The 19,942-nt window shown below is 40.5% G+C and overlaps 1 protein-coding gene across 1 annotated transcript in view; it reads right to left on the minus strand.

Annotated features, from left to right (window-relative positions):
- Positions 1–19,942, minus strand: part of iars1 (isoleucyl-tRNA synthetase 1) — a 51,924-nt gene that overhangs the window by 14,032 nt on the left and 17,950 nt on the right. The window contains exons 14-25 of the mRNA XM_034135028.1: positions 17,084–17,210; positions 14,393–14,466; positions 12,254–12,448; positions 11,853–11,939; positions 11,159–11,242; positions 9,577–9,721; positions 8,950–9,070; positions 8,598–8,689; positions 8,125–8,202; positions 7,522–7,643; positions 4,394–4,496; positions 3,865–3,948 (exon numbers count right to left, since the gene is read on the minus strand). Of these exons, the coding sequence (XP_033990919.1) occupies positions 3,865–3,948; positions 4,394–4,496; positions 7,522–7,643; positions 8,125–8,202; positions 8,598–8,689; positions 8,950–9,070; positions 9,577–9,721; positions 11,159–11,242; positions 11,853–11,939; positions 12,254–12,448; positions 14,393–14,466; positions 17,084–17,210 (1,312 nt within the window). The remainder of the gene's footprint in view (positions 1–3,864; positions 3,949–4,393; positions 4,497–7,521; positions 7,644–8,124; positions 8,203–8,597; positions 8,690–8,949; positions 9,071–9,576; positions 9,722–11,158; positions 11,243–11,852; positions 11,940–12,253; positions 12,449–14,392; positions 14,467–17,083; positions 17,211–19,942) is intronic.

The following is a 19,942-nucleotide window of genomic DNA, read 5'->3' on the forward strand; positions in this document are numbered from 1 at the left end:
AAAATAGGAGTGAATCAATGCAACGGTGAACAAAAAGAACCATATATGTCTTTGTTTACATAGTAGAGATGTTTGTACATTACATTATATACAGGCTGCTGTCATATAATAAATAATACATTTAAATAAAATAAATTGCTCTTTTTGTCATTTCACAGTACAGGTAACTATGTAACGAAATTGTTCCTCTGCATTTGACCCATCCTAGTGTTAGGAGCAGTGGGCTGCCATTATGTCCGGCGCCCGGGGAGCAGTGTAGGGAACGGTGCCTTGCTCAGGGACACCTCGGTAGCACTTGGTCTTGCCGGGACTTTCAGTTGCCAAGCCCCTATCGACTTCGCCACCACCGCCTTTATATAAAACAGACATTCATTTGATATTCCCAATGAACATCTTGTGCTCAGCTGACAGTGGAGTCATCAAAAAGCTTGTCGTAAAGAAGAGCTGACCAAAGCTAAAATTGAAACGGTCATTGACCACTAACTGCTAATCCCATTTTTTGTCTACTCTACTTGTTTCCCTTCAAATGTGAGAGAATTTGTAAAATTCATGTTTTGCCTCAAGAAATAGACAATAAAAATGTAAACGGCAGCATTAGGGACTTGCCGCTGCTCGGTTTGAAATGCCAAGTTGATGTATCTTCTTTTTGTTTCTTAGTTAAGACTTCAGCACTGGCCATTAAAGTGTTCAAACCAATGAAATAAATGCTATTGGTATCCACTACTCTTTACAAGTTGAGCTAGCCTTAGTGCTCTGTTACGTCCTGTAGGATCAAATTAAAAACTGTAATTGCTTCAGACATGTGCTGTGAAGGGACAATCAAAAGTCGAATTCACTCAGAGAGCAAGTCAGCCGTGAAATCAACCAGTCAGAGAGCCAGCAGATAACAACAGTAGATGCCCACTTGGTGCACATTGAAGCAAAATAAGCGGTAATAATTTATAAAGAATGTTACCTAGCTTAATAGATAGAAGATAGATAGAATTGGAGGGATGAAACCCTCTTTAATGGTCACACATGCAGAGCACACAGCACACATCGCAATTACGATTTTGGCCTGCCACAATTACGAAAACAACATAATCGAATAAAACAATTATTTTGCTTTGCTAGGTTGTGACAGTGCACTGTAACATATTTGATCTAATTTATTTTAGTCTAATTTATTTGTATTTATCATATTTATATATGATTAGTAGCTTTTGGAAGTGCGCTCCAAAATATTTGTTGATCTTGTTTATTGGTATTTATTATTTTGATATTATTTATTTAAAGTTTTTCAGTTGAATTATACGTTCAGGGTAATCAACAGTTATAAGATACTGTTCAAATTATTATTTGTATTTGTTTTAAAGTTCAATAAATGGATGTTTTCAAAGTCAATGAATAATCATTCATGGTTTTTTTTCATGTATTTTTTTATTTTTATTAATGTATAAAGCCATTTTAGGTAAGCTTCCACTCCACATATGTGTCAGATTTGCCCCAGTTTGTGACTCTTACAACCTCAGATCCAGTGCCTGGATACGGTTCCAGGTTCCTACTGTATGGACTGAGGCTGGAAAAAGGAGTCTTTCTTATTATGGTCCTTGGTCTTGGAATGACCTTCAATCACGCCTTAAACTGAGGGCACTTGTCTCTATATCATGTTTTAAATTAAAGTTGTCTGAAGTCCTCACCACCAGCTGCTCTTGCAGTAACAAGTAGTGTACCTTTCTTACTGTCCTAATGTGCACAATGTAGTGACTGCTTTTTCGTCTTTTGTTTTCTTAGTTATGTTCTCTGTATTTTATATGTTTGTGTTATGTGTTATGTGTAACGTTGCTGCCTTCTTGGCCAGGTCAGCATTGAAAATGAGATTTGATCTCAATGTTTTTATCTGGTTAAATAAAGGTTAAAGAAAAAAAGAAAAAATCGTATTTAATAATCATGATATCAATTATTGACCAAAATAATCGTGATTATGATTTTTGCCATAATCGCACAGCCCTACAGCACACAGAGGGTGTTTCTCAATGTCGAGGACGCTTCCTTGGTAGGACAAGTCTTCCCAGTCAAGTCCTTCAGAAGCTAGGCAAGAATCCTTCCTGGCATAGGAACAGGCTAGCAAGTGTTCAGGTGTGCGTCATACGAGAGGCCCCGCCTTACATTTTCCGCCACAGATTTTGGAAATTGGTCCGTGCGCAAAGCATTGTGGGGATTTTAAGACCGCGGAGGATACACATGTGCAGCCTCGAAATTTCTCGCTACGAAGGACGCCGGGCTCGGTAGAATTCCAAGGAGCCTGGACATTGGAACAGTCCTTCGGCGGGAGTCGATGACGTAGCATCCTTGAAATAGTGGCTCTGGAGCATCCTTCCTTGACATTGAGAAACACCCACAGTGAAATGTGTTCTCTGCATTTAACCCATCCTAGTAGTAAGAGCAGTGGGCAGCTATTGTACAGCGTCCGGGGAGCAATGGGAGGTGGTCCGGTGCCTTGCTGAAGGGCACCACGGCAGGGCCCAGGAGGTGAACTGGGACCTCTCCAAGTAGCAGTCCACACTCCATATTTTAAGTCTGTTCAGGGACTTGAACCGGCGACCCTACAGCTCCCACTGCCGGACAACTGAGCCACTGTCGGTAATAATAATAGAATAATAATAACATGATCTAACTAAAAGCCACCGTGAAAGCTTGAATCCAGACTGGTCAAATAAACCTTGTTCACTGGAGAGTAGCTAGACGCCGGCAAGGTTCAATGTTTTCCTCACCAGAAATGAAACAGAGTGAGAGATAAGAAGTGGCTCGATCACGATTAATCTTGCAGGATCCAACAGAAGCTATTTTTGCACCCAATCCTTAATCTCTATATGTTCTGTCAACGTTCCTGGTCAGCAACATATGGGAACAAGAGAAAAAATCAATTTTCCATCTAAAATTCATTAGTAATTCCTCAGCTTGGGACCTATTTAGACTTCACTTGGCTTCAGAGAGAACAAAGGCAGCTACATTTCCAGGCAAAGCATCAAAAAGGTTCGCACATCCTTACTTAAGAGAGTAGTGGGGTTATCTGTGGAAGAGCATTGACTTCTTTAGCTTTGTTGGTGGAAAATCAAAGCCAAAGACAAAGGGATATTGTCAGTTTAATGGCTTCCTGCACTGAAAGGCTATAACAATTAGTCTGTCTCCTATCTGAGAAGACATTTTTCCAGTCTTTCGGACAGCACCCGTCACTCTTTTGTAAATAATTACACACTGATTAAGTCTTAAATGTTACACAAAGTGCACTTGACATCGTTGAAACCTATTTCTTGTTTCTATAAAAACTATTTTAATATAGAAAAAACTAAATACTGTATGCCTCTGTTTGTGAAAAGAGAACTAGAAAAATGGCGTGCACTTAAATGCCTCAAATGACTGTGACACATTAACAGTAATATAGAGTTCCCATGTGCTGCTTGTGTCTGCATTTAATATTTGATCAAGAGTTTGAATGTGTGGCAATTGAAGTAGATCAAATGTGAGAACATTTTCCGAGGCATCTGCTCCACCCCCTTTTAAATTAAACCAAGCACAGACATTTCAATTACAGCTGAAGATACAAACGCTGTGTGAAGATATGCTCTCTCTGTTGTACATCCCCTCTGTCAAGTACACTGGCTTTTTAATGTCAACGAGGTTCTAGGAGAGGTTTGTTTTTAACTAGATCAAAGCACAGTCAACAGACGAAAATAAAAACACTTAAAGGGAAGATGAGAAGAAAATGCAGTTCTTGCTGTGAAGCAGAACACTGGTGAAATTACACTGTGATACCAAGGCGACTCAAGACCGGATAAATGATCACAGAATATACATGACAAAAAGTGTCCTTGGTTTACTTACTTCCAGGATGTATTTCTGCAGGGACTGGATGTCTTTCAAAGCCTCTGGGTCCTGGTGGATAACCACCACCTCCTTTAATGGGTACTGAAATACACACCAGTGTTACTGCGGGTCAATAACTGCAGCACCAAGACACACAAATAGGGTCGTTGTAATAAAAACCGACACATCAGGATACACTTAAAGCTATAGGAAAAACATTGGGAGAGCCACAGAAATTCCTGGCAACGTAGAGATAATATAAGATGTTGACTGCATTTTTTAAACTGATAATGGATATTAACAATGATAGTGGCAAGAGAGAGACATCTCAAAGGAATATATTCAAAGCTTCTTTTTTTATATATTCTTTACATAAATATATAACAAACACTTGTGACAAGGATCCACTGAGAAAATGTTGGATATTTCATAGAAATAATAAAAAACAGTCTAATAAAAAAAAAACACAAATGTGTTTCCTAGAGTTTGAATTGACTACCTTTTACACTGGATTGTATGAATGGGTTGAGTAAGGTTAATGATTTACCTTAACGGGAAGGGTCCTTCTGTCCCGGATCACTCGGCCCAGCTCGATCACAGACTGCATCTGACAGACGGCACTCTCAATGCGCTTGTCAATCACACTCTCCCTGAGAAACAGAGATGAAAAAATGTAAATCTGACAATGGCTGAAAACTAAGTAGTGTTAAAATGCCTGGGTATGAGCATTTGAATATGCTCTTAATTCTGCAGGTTGATCATGAAGGAGAAAACACGTTTTATCCAAAACTATAACCAGTTGGTGTCATCTGACCGAGCGGCCTTGCAGGCTAACTGGCTTTTAGCATATATGTTGTGTATATGTATGTATATCTCATATGTTGATGAAGGGGAATGAGACGAACCTCTTTCAAACTAACCGATCTTCAAAGGAAAATGACTTTGTATTCTGAGAAAATAGTACACTTTCAGGGCACTGTTAGGGAATGTAGGTGCACTTCTGCAATAACTCACAGGCAGTGGACACCCCAGTGGTTTTCAGGGGTTTAGAAATTCAAATTGCTATTCTGTTGAGGTAAATGTATAATAGAAGGTTACAAGGTTCATCTAAATAAAGACAGAGTTCAGAACCCCCGGCTTAACTCAGGAGCATCCACTAATAAGGTACACCGAGACCTCCACCTCTGAATTCAAATTAGAGCTGCACAGCCACTGATAATCACGCATAATAGCTATATTAGCCCTAACAGTGTGCAGGAACACAGACTCTGTGTGTGTGTGTGTGTGTGTGTGTGTGTGTGTGTGTGTGTGTGTGTGTGTGTGTGTGTGTGTGTGTGTGTGTGTGTGTGTGTGTGTGTGTGTGTGTGTGTGTGTGTGTGTGTGTGTGTGTGTGTGTGTGTGTGTGTGTGTGTGTGTGTGTGTGTGTGTGTGTGTGTGTGTGTGTGTGTGTGTGTGTGTGTGTGTGTGTGTGTGTGTGTGTGTGTGTGTGTGTGTGTGTGTGTACTACACTCATTCTTTTACTCCAGCAGTCTGCTTCTCCATGTGTGCACACAACAGTGCAGTAAAATGAGAGAGGAGAGGACTCCAGGGAGAGCCAATCATTTAATGAGCTGATTGAGGAGCAGCTCTTCCTCCGCTTGATTGGTGGCTGACCTTTGGGAGGGGGGTGAAGTAGTCCCATTCGGCAGCAGGAAGGACAGGCGGCTAATAAAGCCTCAGCACTGAGCGCTGCCAAAGTGACAGGGGGAATTATATGAACCATTACATAAACTATTTTCCTTACGCTAAATCAAATGGATATTTAATCATGTCAGAACTTGTGTTTTAGTTAAAGATGATGCAATTAAGTTTGGGCAATTAGAAATTCCTCTCGGGCATTAAAGAGAACTGATCAGCCACCAAGGTACACATTTTACTGAAGTCATTAAAGTGAATCATATTTGAGAACAAGATCTATTTGCAGGGCTGAAAAAGGAAAGACCCGTGCACTGCTGTGTATATTTCTGCTCTAATAAAGCACAAACTGTTCCCTACATCACTTGTGACGCTCTAAAAGAAGGTATCGACAGTTCTAAGCCAAAAATACAAATAGGGCTAAGCTGCTTTTTGGAAAGAACTTGAGAGAGGATGTGCACAAAGATTTCAATGTATTTTTCACGTATGTCTTCTTGCTTTGGAAAAAAGAGCCATCTTTTTGACACATGAACAGAAAATCTGCTCAGAAACGACTCAAAAGAAAATCTCTATCTACAGAACCAATCAATCATATAAAATGACAGGTATGGTCATACATATTAAAATGGAACCTTTGATAAGAAGGGTGTAGTATGAACTGACAACACAGAGAGCAGTGAACGGCAGGTGTTAAAGGGAAGAAATGGTGAAGCCTGCCGTTATCTAGAAACCACTGCTGTGGACTCTGCAGCTTCAACATTTTCTACTCTTTGAGGAATTCAGAGTGTGATCAAATTGGGGTAAAGTAAGACCATGCACTCTGGCTGAAACTGATTAGGCTCTGGACCAGTAGTGGATATCCTGTGAGGAAAGGCGCTAACACAAAGGGGGGTTCACTGTGTGAGGAGCGGGAAGGAGCGGGAGGTTTTAAACCACATCACCTCGGTTTTCCATTACATGTGATCTACATAGAGTGGTGCAGGGATGACGTATTCACCAGGAAGTAAGCTGCACATGGGTTCCCTCGACAAAAAAGCAATGGGATTTCTCCATAGGATTTTGGAAAATAGATCGAAATAAGGTCTGTGGAAAACGAACCGGTTAGATAAATTCACGTTTTGTTCAGCCGGATAATATCCACATGTCTACCCTACTTTTATCAGTTTCAAATCATACATCTAATCGCCAGAAGTAAAATGCTAACGTTATGCTATGAAGGAACTACAGCCGAGTACAGCAGGGTTGCACGACTTCAACGTCACGCCAACTTAAGATCCATATTAAAAAATACAGATTCAAAATGGTACAAGTTGAAGCGTTTGTTTTAACAGTTTGCAGAACAGGGCAAACAAACTTAGCGGGAGTGTTTACGTGTTCGGCGTAATGACGTACAGCGTCCTCGACAACTTCTGTAGTCCTATTCAGCCACTTGTTAACAACCATCGTTTTTCAGACACGTAAACTCTTCAAAAATCACCACTGCTGATGTATTTAATGTCGTAGAACAAAACGTGATCTGTCTCTTGAATTTGTGTCAACCACAGACCTTATTTCCAGCTATTTTCCAAAATCCCATTGGCTCTGAGGCGAGGGAACCGGTAGTGGTAAAATGCTAACTCAGTTCCGGGTTTTAGGACTCGTCACTGCACCACTCTATTGTATCTATAAAAAAGTGCTCATTATGAGAATGTAAAACATGTCTTTATCCCAAGCAATGTTCTGCTGTATTAAATATGGACTGGTCTGAAGCCTCCGAGTTGAGCAGGAATGATACGAGCAGAGCGGGCTGGAGGCGTGGGAGCAGAGGGAACGCTCGGCTCTGTGAGTGAGAAGAGGACGTTCTCTACTCTCCGTCCCCCTCATATGCCCTTGACTTTCACAATTTCCACTTTCGGCTAATTGTTAGCAACAATTCTCAGGCCACCTTTGATTTTTTTTCTTTTTAATATAAGTGGCATAAAGCGCTCGATCATTTTGGCTTTGTTAGAGGATTTCTCTCACCTGACTTGGGGCAGCATGAGATAGTGGATGCTGCTGCTGTCCTTCTCCTCCACAGAGGCCGGGTCAATGAGGTGACGCAGGTTTTGGTACATCATCTCTGTAATGAAGGGTGTGAAAGGAGCCTGAGGGTAAGAAGGGAAGGAAGTAAGTAGACATAAGAGAAAAGGGAAAAGAGAAAAGTATTAGATGCTCTGTACTGTAATTAATATGCATTCCTTGTTGCTCTAAAAATCAGCATACAAAAACACATTTTTACTGTATTTATTTTTCCTTAATGATGCAAAAGGTCATGCACCCTTGCCAGAGCAAGTTCATTTCTAATGTACTTCCCTTCCATTTCAACCACGGCTAATTAATTTGTGCAGCAAACCGCTGATCTGTATTGATCTGGGTTAGGCTAACTGGCTTTTAGCATGCATCTCGCCTAACATGCAAACATCTTTAATGTGTTATAAATAAAGACTCCTACTGTTCATGCATAATTCATCGCCATGCAAGCACACCTCGTCCATAACAGCATTATTTCTTAGTGCTCTGCATACAGAAAAGCAAAACCTCACCACAACACACAATACACACACACACACACACAGTATGACTCACCATCAGCCTGCACATGGAGAACAGAACACTGAAGAGGGTTTCCAGCGCCCACAGGCAGTCCTCAGTGCCACTCTCTCCCTACAAAGTTCACACACATACACAAAGAGTCAGTCCCCTTGGAACAGTAAATAGATAAAAGTGCCTGAGCACGCATCAGCGCATGTATCCCCAATTCAATTCGACCACATTTTGACCAGGCGGGCCACAAACTGATAGCTACTGATATCTGTGGACGATGAAGAGACTTAGGGGTAGCTTAAATCAGTGTTCCCTTTAACTATGTGTATGAGCTTAACAAAACAACATCAAAAACTACAAATACAGGACATCAACTTTAAAGAAGCATCGTCTGCATTTATGTGACTCATCAGATCCTGGGACTGCATACATTTGAGTCATTAGCTGCACCTTGCCTCTGCCTTACATAACAATGTTGACTCTAAACAGGCACTGATTCGGAGCTGTGTTCTCACCTTCAGTCGGCGTCTGTTGGTCCTCACATACCAGTTGGTGAGCATGTCCACAAACTTGACCAGGCGAGGCACGACAGTGTACAGGCGGTACGCTGAAACATTATATAAAGTTAATTAAATAAATAAATGTGGTGGGTATGCCGAGTCTGTAGGTTATTAATTGGAAACACTCAAATAATCATTGATAATTCCCTTTGGTATCAGACAGCTAAATAGTTATAAAGTCTTGCAAAATGAATATTAAGCATAAACACATCGCAATGGCAATATGGTGTGCTACGCCTAGTTCTTATTGTCTTAGCCATTGTCTATATCAAATAATAACAGTGTGTTTTGAGGATGTCTGTCTCACCGTCCATCTCAGCCTTGAAGAACTGGATGAGGGACTGTGTGAAGGACAGAACCCATTTGTCCATGATGTTGTCGCTCTGCTTTGCCGTGTTTTCATTGTACAGGAACTGAATGTCCTCCTCCTGACGCAAAAATGCACAAGATTGAACACGCACACACAAAAACATGTATAATCGACACGCATAACAGGATCTTATGCCATTTACTATAACTGATTAAGACAGATGACGGGAATCAAGGGGACAGGTTGTTCATGTAGCTGCAGCAGATGTTACTTTCTTTGATTGTAGGTGTCAACATTGATATGTTTAGATGTGTAGTGTATTACTACTAGCTACTGCAGTCACCCTTTGAGGAGAATCTGCCTGTTTAAGCATCATTCTCTTCTTAATATATTTTAAAGTTGCTCTAAAAATATAGCTGCAATGTGCAGATCAGAAGAAAAATGTCTGCTTCTAAATTGTATCCAATGTGGATATATATAACCAGTCATCAGTTAACCAACAAAAACAACATTATTTCATGGCACTAACTATATTTAAATGATGAATAATAGTAACAATGTTCTGTACTCTCAGCATTGTGCTTTTTAGACCTTGATTAGGGGGATAGGGAATGTGTTCATTACCTTCTGTAACCGCTGTACGTTCTGCACCAGGAAGCGGTAGGCGTTATACCACGGCAGGAAGACATCCTTCAACACGTCGCGCACACCCTCCTCTTTGAAACGCAGATTCTCTGCTCTCACGACAGGAGAGTTGATGAGGTACAGTCTACAAAGAGGGACAGTAAATCAGCTGTTGGTGTGTTTGGCAACATTGGTTTTCACTTAGTGTGTACACAGGTAGTAACTCCAAGGTGTGCACACTGAACATTTCTATGAATGAGTGAGGCTGTTTGTGTAAGTGGACCAACACACATTAAGTCAATCTTTAAGAACCTGTACACAAATTGTGTTTTGTTTGTGTAAACATTGGGAAATATGCATTTCTGCTGCAATCATGTGGTGTTGGAATAATTGGAAAAATGAGATTCAGACTCGAAATTTGAATCGAAACAACAACTCGGAAACATTAACGAGTATTAACGAGTTGTTCAAATGCATAAAACGCAACAAATCTGAAACTGTAATCTGACAGCAAACAAAGCAAGAAGAGCTAATCTTTGAGGCTGTTAAACGTGTTTGCAACAACAGAACAAGGCAAACACTACTCTTCACATGATTATAAAAACACTTATTGGACACCAATTAAAAGGCAAGCAATGACGCAGGCTACATTTCCCTAATGGTAAGGATATTTAGCTGTCAGACAAATCTTGATTGGATTAGATTCACCATTTAGTCTAAATGTTCACCGTGAATATTTTCTGCAAAACATTTTTGGGCCAAAACCTAATTTACCAGCAATCTCTAAAAATGCATCTCTTCTCTTCATTAAAGCCAAATAAACACACTGTTGAATTGACAGAAATTCGGAATAATGCATATCAATATAATAGTCTGTGGCAGGCGTCAGCGCGCCGGGGTAGAGTGGTTAGAAAAGGGTTTTCAGTATAATTCTGGAAGAAGGCTAACATGATGCAACTTCAGGCAACCAAAGGCAATATTCATATAATTGAATATTACATTATAAATATGGGCAAAATGGGCACATATGAACGGTTTGCTGGTAGCTACTGTAAATACAAAACACCCTCACAGTCTATGCTTCAGTCTCTGATTCAGTTTCCATATAATGTAAGAGTAAACATACTAAGAAGCTTGCTGTACCATAACAGCTATACTGTGAGTGAAGTTTTAGGGATAAAAGAGTGATTGTATTTACATGTTTACATATGGTAAAGCCTTAAAGAGGAACTTTACCACCTCTCCTTTTATCAGTATATAGGTGAGCATATGGCGAAACTGCATAGTGCTTTATTCATTAGGACCATATGGCCGTGGCACTCTCACCGCTCAGGGCAAGGGAGCGATTGTATGATGTATTGAATGATTGTATAAACAACATGTATATGAATGTGTATGTACAGTATGCGTGTGTTTGTGGGACAAAGAAAGAGCCTAGATAAGCGTGGATAGCGTTTCAAACCTTTTAAAACCATGCCTGCTAATAACATAAGGTAAGTTGACAAACAGAACCCTGCCACCGGCACACACGCATTCATGCTTCAGAGACACACACTCATTCACAGTGGAGCACGAAGCTAACCTGAGGGCATCGGCTCCATATTGCTGCACTACCAGGCCTGGATCCGGGTAGTTCTTCTTGCGCTTGCTCATCTTCTGCCCATCGCTGTAGGAGTGGGACAAGCAAAGGCATTAATGCACATCCACACGCATGCATGCCCAAATGTGCACGTTAGAAACCATGCACTTGGTATTCAAATGAGTCAAGTCCTTCCAGGTCAGCGGGCCTACGAGCACAGTGCTGCGTTTAGACCCCGGGGCTGAGGACAAGTAGCCCTATTGCAGAGCAGATCTAAGGCTAAATGTTACGGCACACGTACCACACTGGGAATGGAAACAGCTAAACATAGGAGATGAATGGACAGGTGAAGAAGAAAGGAAACAAACAAACAGGACAGAGTTACATAAAAAACAGCTCAACAATGTTTGAAATTGACTGAAATATACAGTTTGCACGTGTTTTCTTAGTGGCAACGAAACCCATTGACGGCTTGAACCAAACATGGACCCTGTTATTGAGTATTGCCTGTGTAGCTATGGCAAGTTTAGGCAATTGAAGGGACTAGTAAGTGGAAAGTATCAAGATGCTTGGTTTTGATCTTCTCACAGCATTGGGTGACAGTAAGAAAAACATACATCCGCCTTTAAATTAAACAAAAAAATATATCCGCAAATTAAAGGAAGACGAGGAAGAGGGGTTTGTTAATAAACCTCACCTAGCAAGGACCAGTCCGTTAACGATGACATTCTTGAAGGGCGGTTTGCCGAACAGCGCTGTGGAGAGCACCAACAGGGTGTAAAACCTGCAGGAGGATACACAATGACATTACACAAGGTCAGGGTAATGAGCAGTATATTTTTACAATTGAATCCTTGTAGGGAGTAGAACTGAGAAAAAAATACAATTAAAAGTATCCATTTTTATTCAGTCATTTCCCATTACTTGATACTTGTCTATTCAACTGAAAAAATGTATAATGAAGTGTTTTAGAACACCACTCGTGTCCATGCATTCATGCTCTGTCTTGTCAATGTCATCAATGAACTCAGCAGGGTCTCAATATCCCTATCCCTCATCTGTTGACCTCTTCCAGCTCTCATGTCTTCCGATGCTTACCACCCCCTCGTTTGGTCAATGCCTTCGGCGATGAAGTCCGCTGGGAAAGTGTCCTCGAACTCCTTCCTGTTTTCAAAGGGGTAGTGGGCCTGGGCGTACGGCATGCTGCCGCTCTCAAACCAGCAGTCGAACACCTCTGTGATCCTGCGCAGCGCCCCCTTACCACAGCGGGACGGGATGGTCAGACCATCGATGCTGGAATGGAACGAAACGGAGAAAGAACAAAGAATAAGGAGGAACCATTTTTAAGACAAATGGCAGCAATAACAATTTGACCAGTTCTGTTTTATTTAAGGGTTTTATTATTGCCACAGGGAGCTTTTTGTACACTATGTGGATACAGGGGTCTATAGGCAGTTTGGCTGCAGGCCAAAGCAACGATTGTTTAATCTTTCACCTCTGGGAACGAGGTTTAAGAAAAGTACTGTGGTGCTTACATTGTGCTGACACCCACTAGAATAAGCTTGGTTATTGCTTTGGATGAAAAACTAAAGTTCAGACACAGATATGGATTCATTTACTCCATTTTCTGACTCGCACAGATAAAGCCCATGAACAAAATCTTTGTTTCTTTAGATATAACCTCAGGAAAAAAGATGAACCTATAAATTGTCAAGCTGCCCACTAAATCTAGTTTAAATTCATATGCATGGAAAGTCCCCTTAGATGTATATTAACATCATATATCCACATAAAGATGATTAAGCACACATTTTTCTTTTCGCCTACTTCAACAACCTTTTTGAATTATTAACACTCAGGCCTATAAACTGCAGATTACACCTTTAATAATCTGCTGTTGGCCCCTAAAGCTGCTTCGCTGCAGTACTCTGCTGCAGAGAGCTCTGCTCCTGGGCCCATTTAGAAAAGGGAGTGTTAAGGAGTCATTTTCTAAAAAGAAGTGCACTGCCGAGTGCATTTTGAGTAGTTTAAGATTGTGTGGGGTGTTGTTAAAATGTCGCTATAATTTTCGCAAGGTGTACCGAGCCATCACCTCTGGGAATTTTGGTGTAAGCGTTTTTCCACTTAGATGTAAGAGATACATACATATTCAGCATTTAGTTAAACCTTTGCACATTTTCCAAACCCCGATAAAACATCTAATTAACTGCTCCAGAGCTAATCAGTCTTTTCTTTTTGAGTACTTTCTTATTTAATTCTAAGGGTTGCTAAAGTAAGTGCCCTTTATGTTATAGCATACATCTGTTACAGCTTACATTAATTCATTCTTTCAAAAAGCAGTATTTTCTTCCACTGTACAGTATTAGATATAACATTCTGTGTTTCTTTCGTCGTATTCAATTTTTCATATTTTTTCTCTTGCACTATTTTATTTATATTTCTTGTACTATTTTTATTGTTTTATGTATAAATATATATATACACATTTATGTTGCATTGTTGGAAGAGCCAAGGACATAAGATTTCCATTGCCCAAACTACACTGTAGCTAGAGGTCAAACTGCCTATAAGCTCCCTGTAAACACACAGGCCAAACACAGGATTGGACAAAGGCGACCTCTTTCTCCCCCATCAATTAAAGATGTCTAAACCCATGTAAGTGATTAAAGGTAATTAGGGAAGAAGAGCGGAAGAGTGCAGTGATCTGTGTTCCACAGCACACGTCTGGTTCAGGCTGACAGCTCACATTAGAGAGGCAGATGCAACACGGACAACATCATACACCATATCATCTTTTTTCATTATTAGGTTAATGTAGTCTTTTATTCTTATGTTATATATATATATATATATATATATATATTTTATATTTCCTGTAATTTCATTAGCCCTTTTACGTTCTTGCACTAGTTTTCTCTTGCACTATTTGTATGTTGCATTGTCTGAGGAGCCTGGGTAATTTCTGGGTTATCATTGCAAAGAAGAACGCTGTAAAGCCTTTCGATTTTGATCCTTGATCCTTTTCAGCACGTTTGTTGTTTTAAATGAGTTCTATAATTACATTTGACCTTGAACTTGACATACAAGCACAAACATCACATTGTAAACGTATCGTTTCATGTACACACACACACAGTCTGTGAATCTGAGGGTATCACACTACCCCAGCAGTCACACTCCACTGAGTGCATGCTCAGGTGGTTGCCTGATAATCTGGGTGTTGGATCAGTGACTCACCTCTCCCGATGCAGATCAGTTACTTTGACTCCGGACAGCTCCTCCAGTTCAGCAATGGACCCTATACACACCACCTGACGGACAAACACAAAACACAAACACACTCTTATTAAGAAATGTCCTAAAACAGCATTCAGGCACACATTTTACAAAATTATTTATGAAGTAGGCCTACTTTTACAGACTTCCTGAGTGACTTTCCCTTAGAAAGTACAGTAAGTGCAGGCTTGGAATTTCGTCATTTTAGGGGCAAGGCCATTTGGCCTTTGGTGTCACACATTTGTTTAGGGCACAAAGGCCACATGCCAGGGCACAAAGGCCATTGAGGGAAAAATGTGGATTTGGAGTTTACAAATAAATCACTTTTTTAATATCAATAATGTCAAACATTATAATCATATAGACCTATGCCTCCTTAGTATTACCGTATATAAAATGAAATACTCTACTTTGAATAATTAGCGTTTGGTATGTTTTCCATCTACTACTTCTCCCATTCACAAATCCGAAATCAAATCAAAAAATCAAAAATTCTATTCATATGTAACAAATATATTCCATTTCAGAGCAGAAGAAACAGCCTTCAAGGGTCAAACTCTGCACATACATCATTCAGCAGTGCACAGTGAAGCTCAAACATTCAACTGTATGAACAAGCAATACTTTGAAATGCAAAAGTCTGTGTGTGTGTACGAGAGTCTCTTTAATAAATGTTTTCAACTCGAGCGTCGAATTCGCGTGACACTTTCTCACGGTAGCCAATCAGCAGTGAGGACCTCAGCCACTGACGTTGAATCAGAAAACCAAAACATCAGCCGTTAGCTGTTAGCACACAGAGCTCACAGCTCCTCATATCTGTTCAGAAACTGGACGAAAGTTAAACATGTACAAACCACAGACTGTCTGTGTCATGGCTAATACAGTCGCTGGTTTATTTCTCTCTTTAGGACGTTGTTGTGAGTTTGGACGGAGCATATACAGGTTAGTTTAGCATGATCAATCCGATTTCCATTAAGAAAACTCGCATTTTAAAGGTTTTTCGCCTGCCGTTTTGTCAAAGCATGGTTTTTACTAACCGTTATCAGTATTTAGTTTTAGTTTGAAACGTGTATTACAATTAAATCACTGTAAAATATGTTAATTTGGTTGTAGTTGGTTTCTACCACAGTATTTACATGGATATAAGCCCTGCCCCCTCTCCAGCGCGTCCTGTTTGAATGACAGGAGTAAACACAGCTGACAGCCACGGTGAAACTCCAGCGATTAGAGCAATGCGAATATCGCGTCCGTTGTGAACGCAGCATAACGCAGTTCAGAGACCAGACCACTGCTCTGACGCTTTTAGAGCAACTTCGAGATTTTAACAGTCCATGGTGGCCGTAGGACGTACAATTATTTGTGGGGCATAACGGCCAGACCAAGGGCCATGGCCGCCGTGAAATTCCTACCCTGGTTAAGTGTGTTATCTGGCCTCCTCAGAGTTAACCTGTAGGCTCTGCTCTAGTTTTACCAGATCACCAGGTAACATGGCCCAGATACAGCCTGATGCATCAGTGACAAGTACAATAAGGACAGAGTAAGAAACACGTTCAGAAAAAGAGAAATAAGACACTGAGAGTTAGAATTATCATACTGCCACACGCATAGATCCACACACATTCACTTACATCTTTAGTTTTGTGTGTGTGAGGCGCCAGGGAGTGTAAGTGTTCTGGAAACAGTCACAATGCTATTTCCAGCAAGCAGGTCGCTAGCTGTTCTTCTTTCAGCCAGGGGACCAACACCTCATTTTTCAAACGCTCAAACAACCCAATTCTGACATCTCTATTCAGTTCAGTCTTGCAGGTCAGGCAATAAACACCCATAACCAGGCGGACATTTATACAGTTTGGCTGGCTTCTCCACTCTCTATCCTCTTCCATTTATCTTCCTCGCTCACTTTTCATCTTCCATTGCTCCCCCCCCCTTAACCCCGTCTTGTGTATTTCACTTCCTCATTTTCTTCCCCGGCTAATTTACTCTGTCCCCTCTCCCTCCTCCCCTTATTTCCCGCGTCTTCCTTCCCTTCCTCCCCCCTATCGCTGTTTGTCTTGAGGATCTTTGAAGTCGCCTTAACCGGCATGAAGAGAAACCAACACATTTTGGTTTGTGTTTATTTGCCGTTTACATTAATGAATCATTCATGTGTTGAGTTTACGGAGTCACTGGGTAATGGTGCCTGAGGGGAGCTGACTGACTGCAGTACGGAGTCACTCTCTGGTTTGACACCATGGTCAACTCACCATGAGACACCCTGATGGGAAGTCTCTCCTACACAAGCCTCCACACACAAAGAGGTTCACATATTCTAAATTATGCGAGTGTCAAAAAGAGGTCGATTTGGATTGGATTTGGGTTGGATTTCTGTACTCTTGCAGCAGACTAAAATTCTCTTTGGAGAGACATAAAATAGTTTTCTCCCAGACTTATTTCATGAGTTAATAAAAGTGCTTCAACTTTTCAATTATGCTCTCTCATGCCGAGCCCCTATTGATTTGTGAGTGTTGCCAACCCTGTGAAAAGAGTAAGTGTCTTGGTATTTGGTCATGACACAGACTAATTGTGTGATCTCCGCAGAGTACAAAGACGCATTAGAAGGATTAAGCACTCTATTAAATGCACAACAAGTGTGTGTTTGTGTGTTTTCCTGACCTCCTCAAAGTCGTCGCTGACCCAGAGAGGGATCGGCGTGCCCCAGTAACGGTTCCTGGAAATTGCCCAGTCTCGTGCGTCTCTCAGCCAATTCCCGAAACGCTTCTCACCCACAAACTCTGGAACCCTGCAGAGACAGAAAGATTATGAATTGGGTTTTAGTTATTCTTTAAAAATATGAAACATGATTGGAACCACCAGAAGATTCAGGTGTGTGTGTGTAGGAGGGAGGTCAACGTTTGCTTGAAATGACACGCAAGACAAATATTGCAATCAACTCTTGTTTTAACGTTTATATTCTGCAGGGTTCATTATGTACAGACTTTAAAAACCTTTTCCACACCGCATAGATTGCATTTTAATGGGCATGTCATACCATCAAATGTCCGAAGAATACAATAGAAAACAACAGGGACGTGACTTCAAATAATTGAATATAATCTCATTCTTTCAGTACCTGCCAGCTGTAAATGAAAATGTTTACATTTCACATAATTTCTTAACATAGCGCAATCGGGATACGTGGCATAAATATATATAAGTATATATAAGTACTCATAGATAGATGGATGAATCAAATGCAATGATGATTACATTTATCGATGTTCCTTTAAACTTGCTCGTTATAAATGTATGCGCGTAGTAGGCAGTAGTGACAGTTTTTAGTATAAATCTGAAACAAAAAGACTGAACAGCCACCTATCAGAGTAAACCCACCTGTGGGTGTGGGTAATATTTCTTGGTGCTTTTTAGGCCCTATAGATACCATGTTAATTACATGTACAACATATTACTTCCAACAAGAGCAAGAATGACTATCATGTCTATTATGTTCCTATTGAGCTGAATTATTTTCCTTTGCTGCCTCGTTTTTGCCCTAAAAATAAACGCTGCACTGCTCTCTCTATGAAGCTCATCGGAAAAGGTTAACATTCCCTTCAAGGCATCTTCCTCCTCTGCACCCCTTTTCTGCTCTCTTCTTTTCCCATTTTGCCTCGACCGATTTCTAGCTTTAATCCACTATCTCACAATCTCTTCCTCTCTTGCTGTGCCAGGCCGTGTTGCTCAGCAGAACCGAGCAGGGGGGGGGGGTATAAATCCTCGTCTGGATCCACGCGCTAAGCAACGAGTTCATCAATTCCCATTTGTAGGAGGCATTTCTATTTAGGCCCCTAATATATCAATTTAATGATTTTTTTTTTTTACTGCTGCTGCTGCTCACCAGCCCCCCTCGAACACTCCTCCCCCCCTCGAACACTCCTCCCCCTCTCGCCCTCCCTCTCCTGCTTGGTGCTAAATGTAGAATTAAAGTGTGCTGTCTTGTGCTCGAGACGCACAGAAGAGCCATTTAACATGTTCAGGCTTCTATTATAAGTCAGAGACGCTGGGGATGGAGACAAGAGGGAGACAGAGGTTGTGGTCAGGACTGAATGAGTGTGTGCAAGATGGAGGCAAGGCGGATGGAAAAGTAAAAATAACTGGAGGGTAGAAAATTAAAAGCCAATGAACATTATGCAACATATATAATAATTGACTGTTTGCTAAACCCCTCCTTGTGAACAGCGATTTTTCCCACATGGCTTTGTGACAGACAGGTCTGTCAAGCGTTGGATTTTATCACATGATGAAGCTGTTAGCAGGAGTCTTTAGAGAGAATGACAGTCAGTACATGAAGAGTTTGGTTGGTGCTTTCTTCTTACAACCCACTCAGGTGTGTGTTTGTCTGCTTTAATGTTAGCAGAAATGTTAACATAAGCTAAATAGCTTAAATCTGTAACAGTTGCTGTGTCGAGAGAGAAGGAGAAGCCTACTTTTGTCTACCAGGGTCTAAAATCAAGGAACCATTGTTTTAAATAGAAATGGCAAGAATGACTTAGCAAACGGTTGGGTTTGAATGCAATAGACAAACAATAGACAGAGAAGAGAAAAATCCAATGGAGAAAAAATGCAATAATCCAGCCTGAGTTATTTTAGGACCAATCACTCAACACTCACTTATGGTCAAGAAACTACATTCTGAAATCAGGCGCCAGTGACTCAGCTTCCTGCACCTTCAGCCTCAAAAGGGACCAGCTCCCCCTGCAAGCACTCATTAATTTGGCCCTTAATTTAATCAGAAAGACAGCGAGAAATCAGTCTGAACTTGCTCAAAATATACTTGGCCTGAGTCAACCCAATGCACCATTTAAGGAATGCCAAAGAAAAAATGAAAATCACTTTAAGAATATGGTAACGAGCACTTTGCTTTCTCAAGGATTCTTTTAAGTGTCACACGAGTGAACATGAATTTTTATAAAAAGTAACTGAGCCCTTCAAGCAGACAGACACACAGACAGACACTATTCCTGAGATTAAAACTAAAGTAAGAACGTGGAGTCCAATCAAAAAAGAAAAAAAATCGTATTTAAAGAAAATCAATTAATTAATGTTGGAGAATAAGCTTAATTAGAAAGTTCTAGGAGCACCAACCTTGCACCCACAGACAGTGAGGAAATGTGTATATATACTTTAAATTGAATTTCCTCAAGGCTCACCAAGCATAACAGCTTTATAAATTATAGAAATGGTTAGATTAGATATACAGTCTAAAGAATAAAGTAATACATGTTTCATTATGTCAACAAATATTGTACATTTATCTGCATTCTACTGCCGAACGATTAGTAATGCATTGGATGTGAATATTTACTGTGTTTTTTGAGTTATCTATATAATATTACATGTAATATCATGGGGTTTGGAGTTTTGAGCTGATAGAGGATTTCACCGTGGGCTCTGTGTACCTGTTATGGCCTTTTGTAGCTGTATTGTGAGATTTTATATACCAAGTGTTAAGTTAGAAAAATAAATTCAATCAAT

This window comes from Trematomus bernacchii, unplaced genomic scaffold (genome assembly GCF_902827165.1).
Source record: "Trematomus bernacchii unplaced genomic scaffold, fTreBer1.1, whole genome shotgun sequence".
Taxonomy (NCBI): domain Eukaryota; kingdom Metazoa; phylum Chordata; class Actinopteri; order Perciformes; family Nototheniidae; genus Trematomus; species Trematomus bernacchii.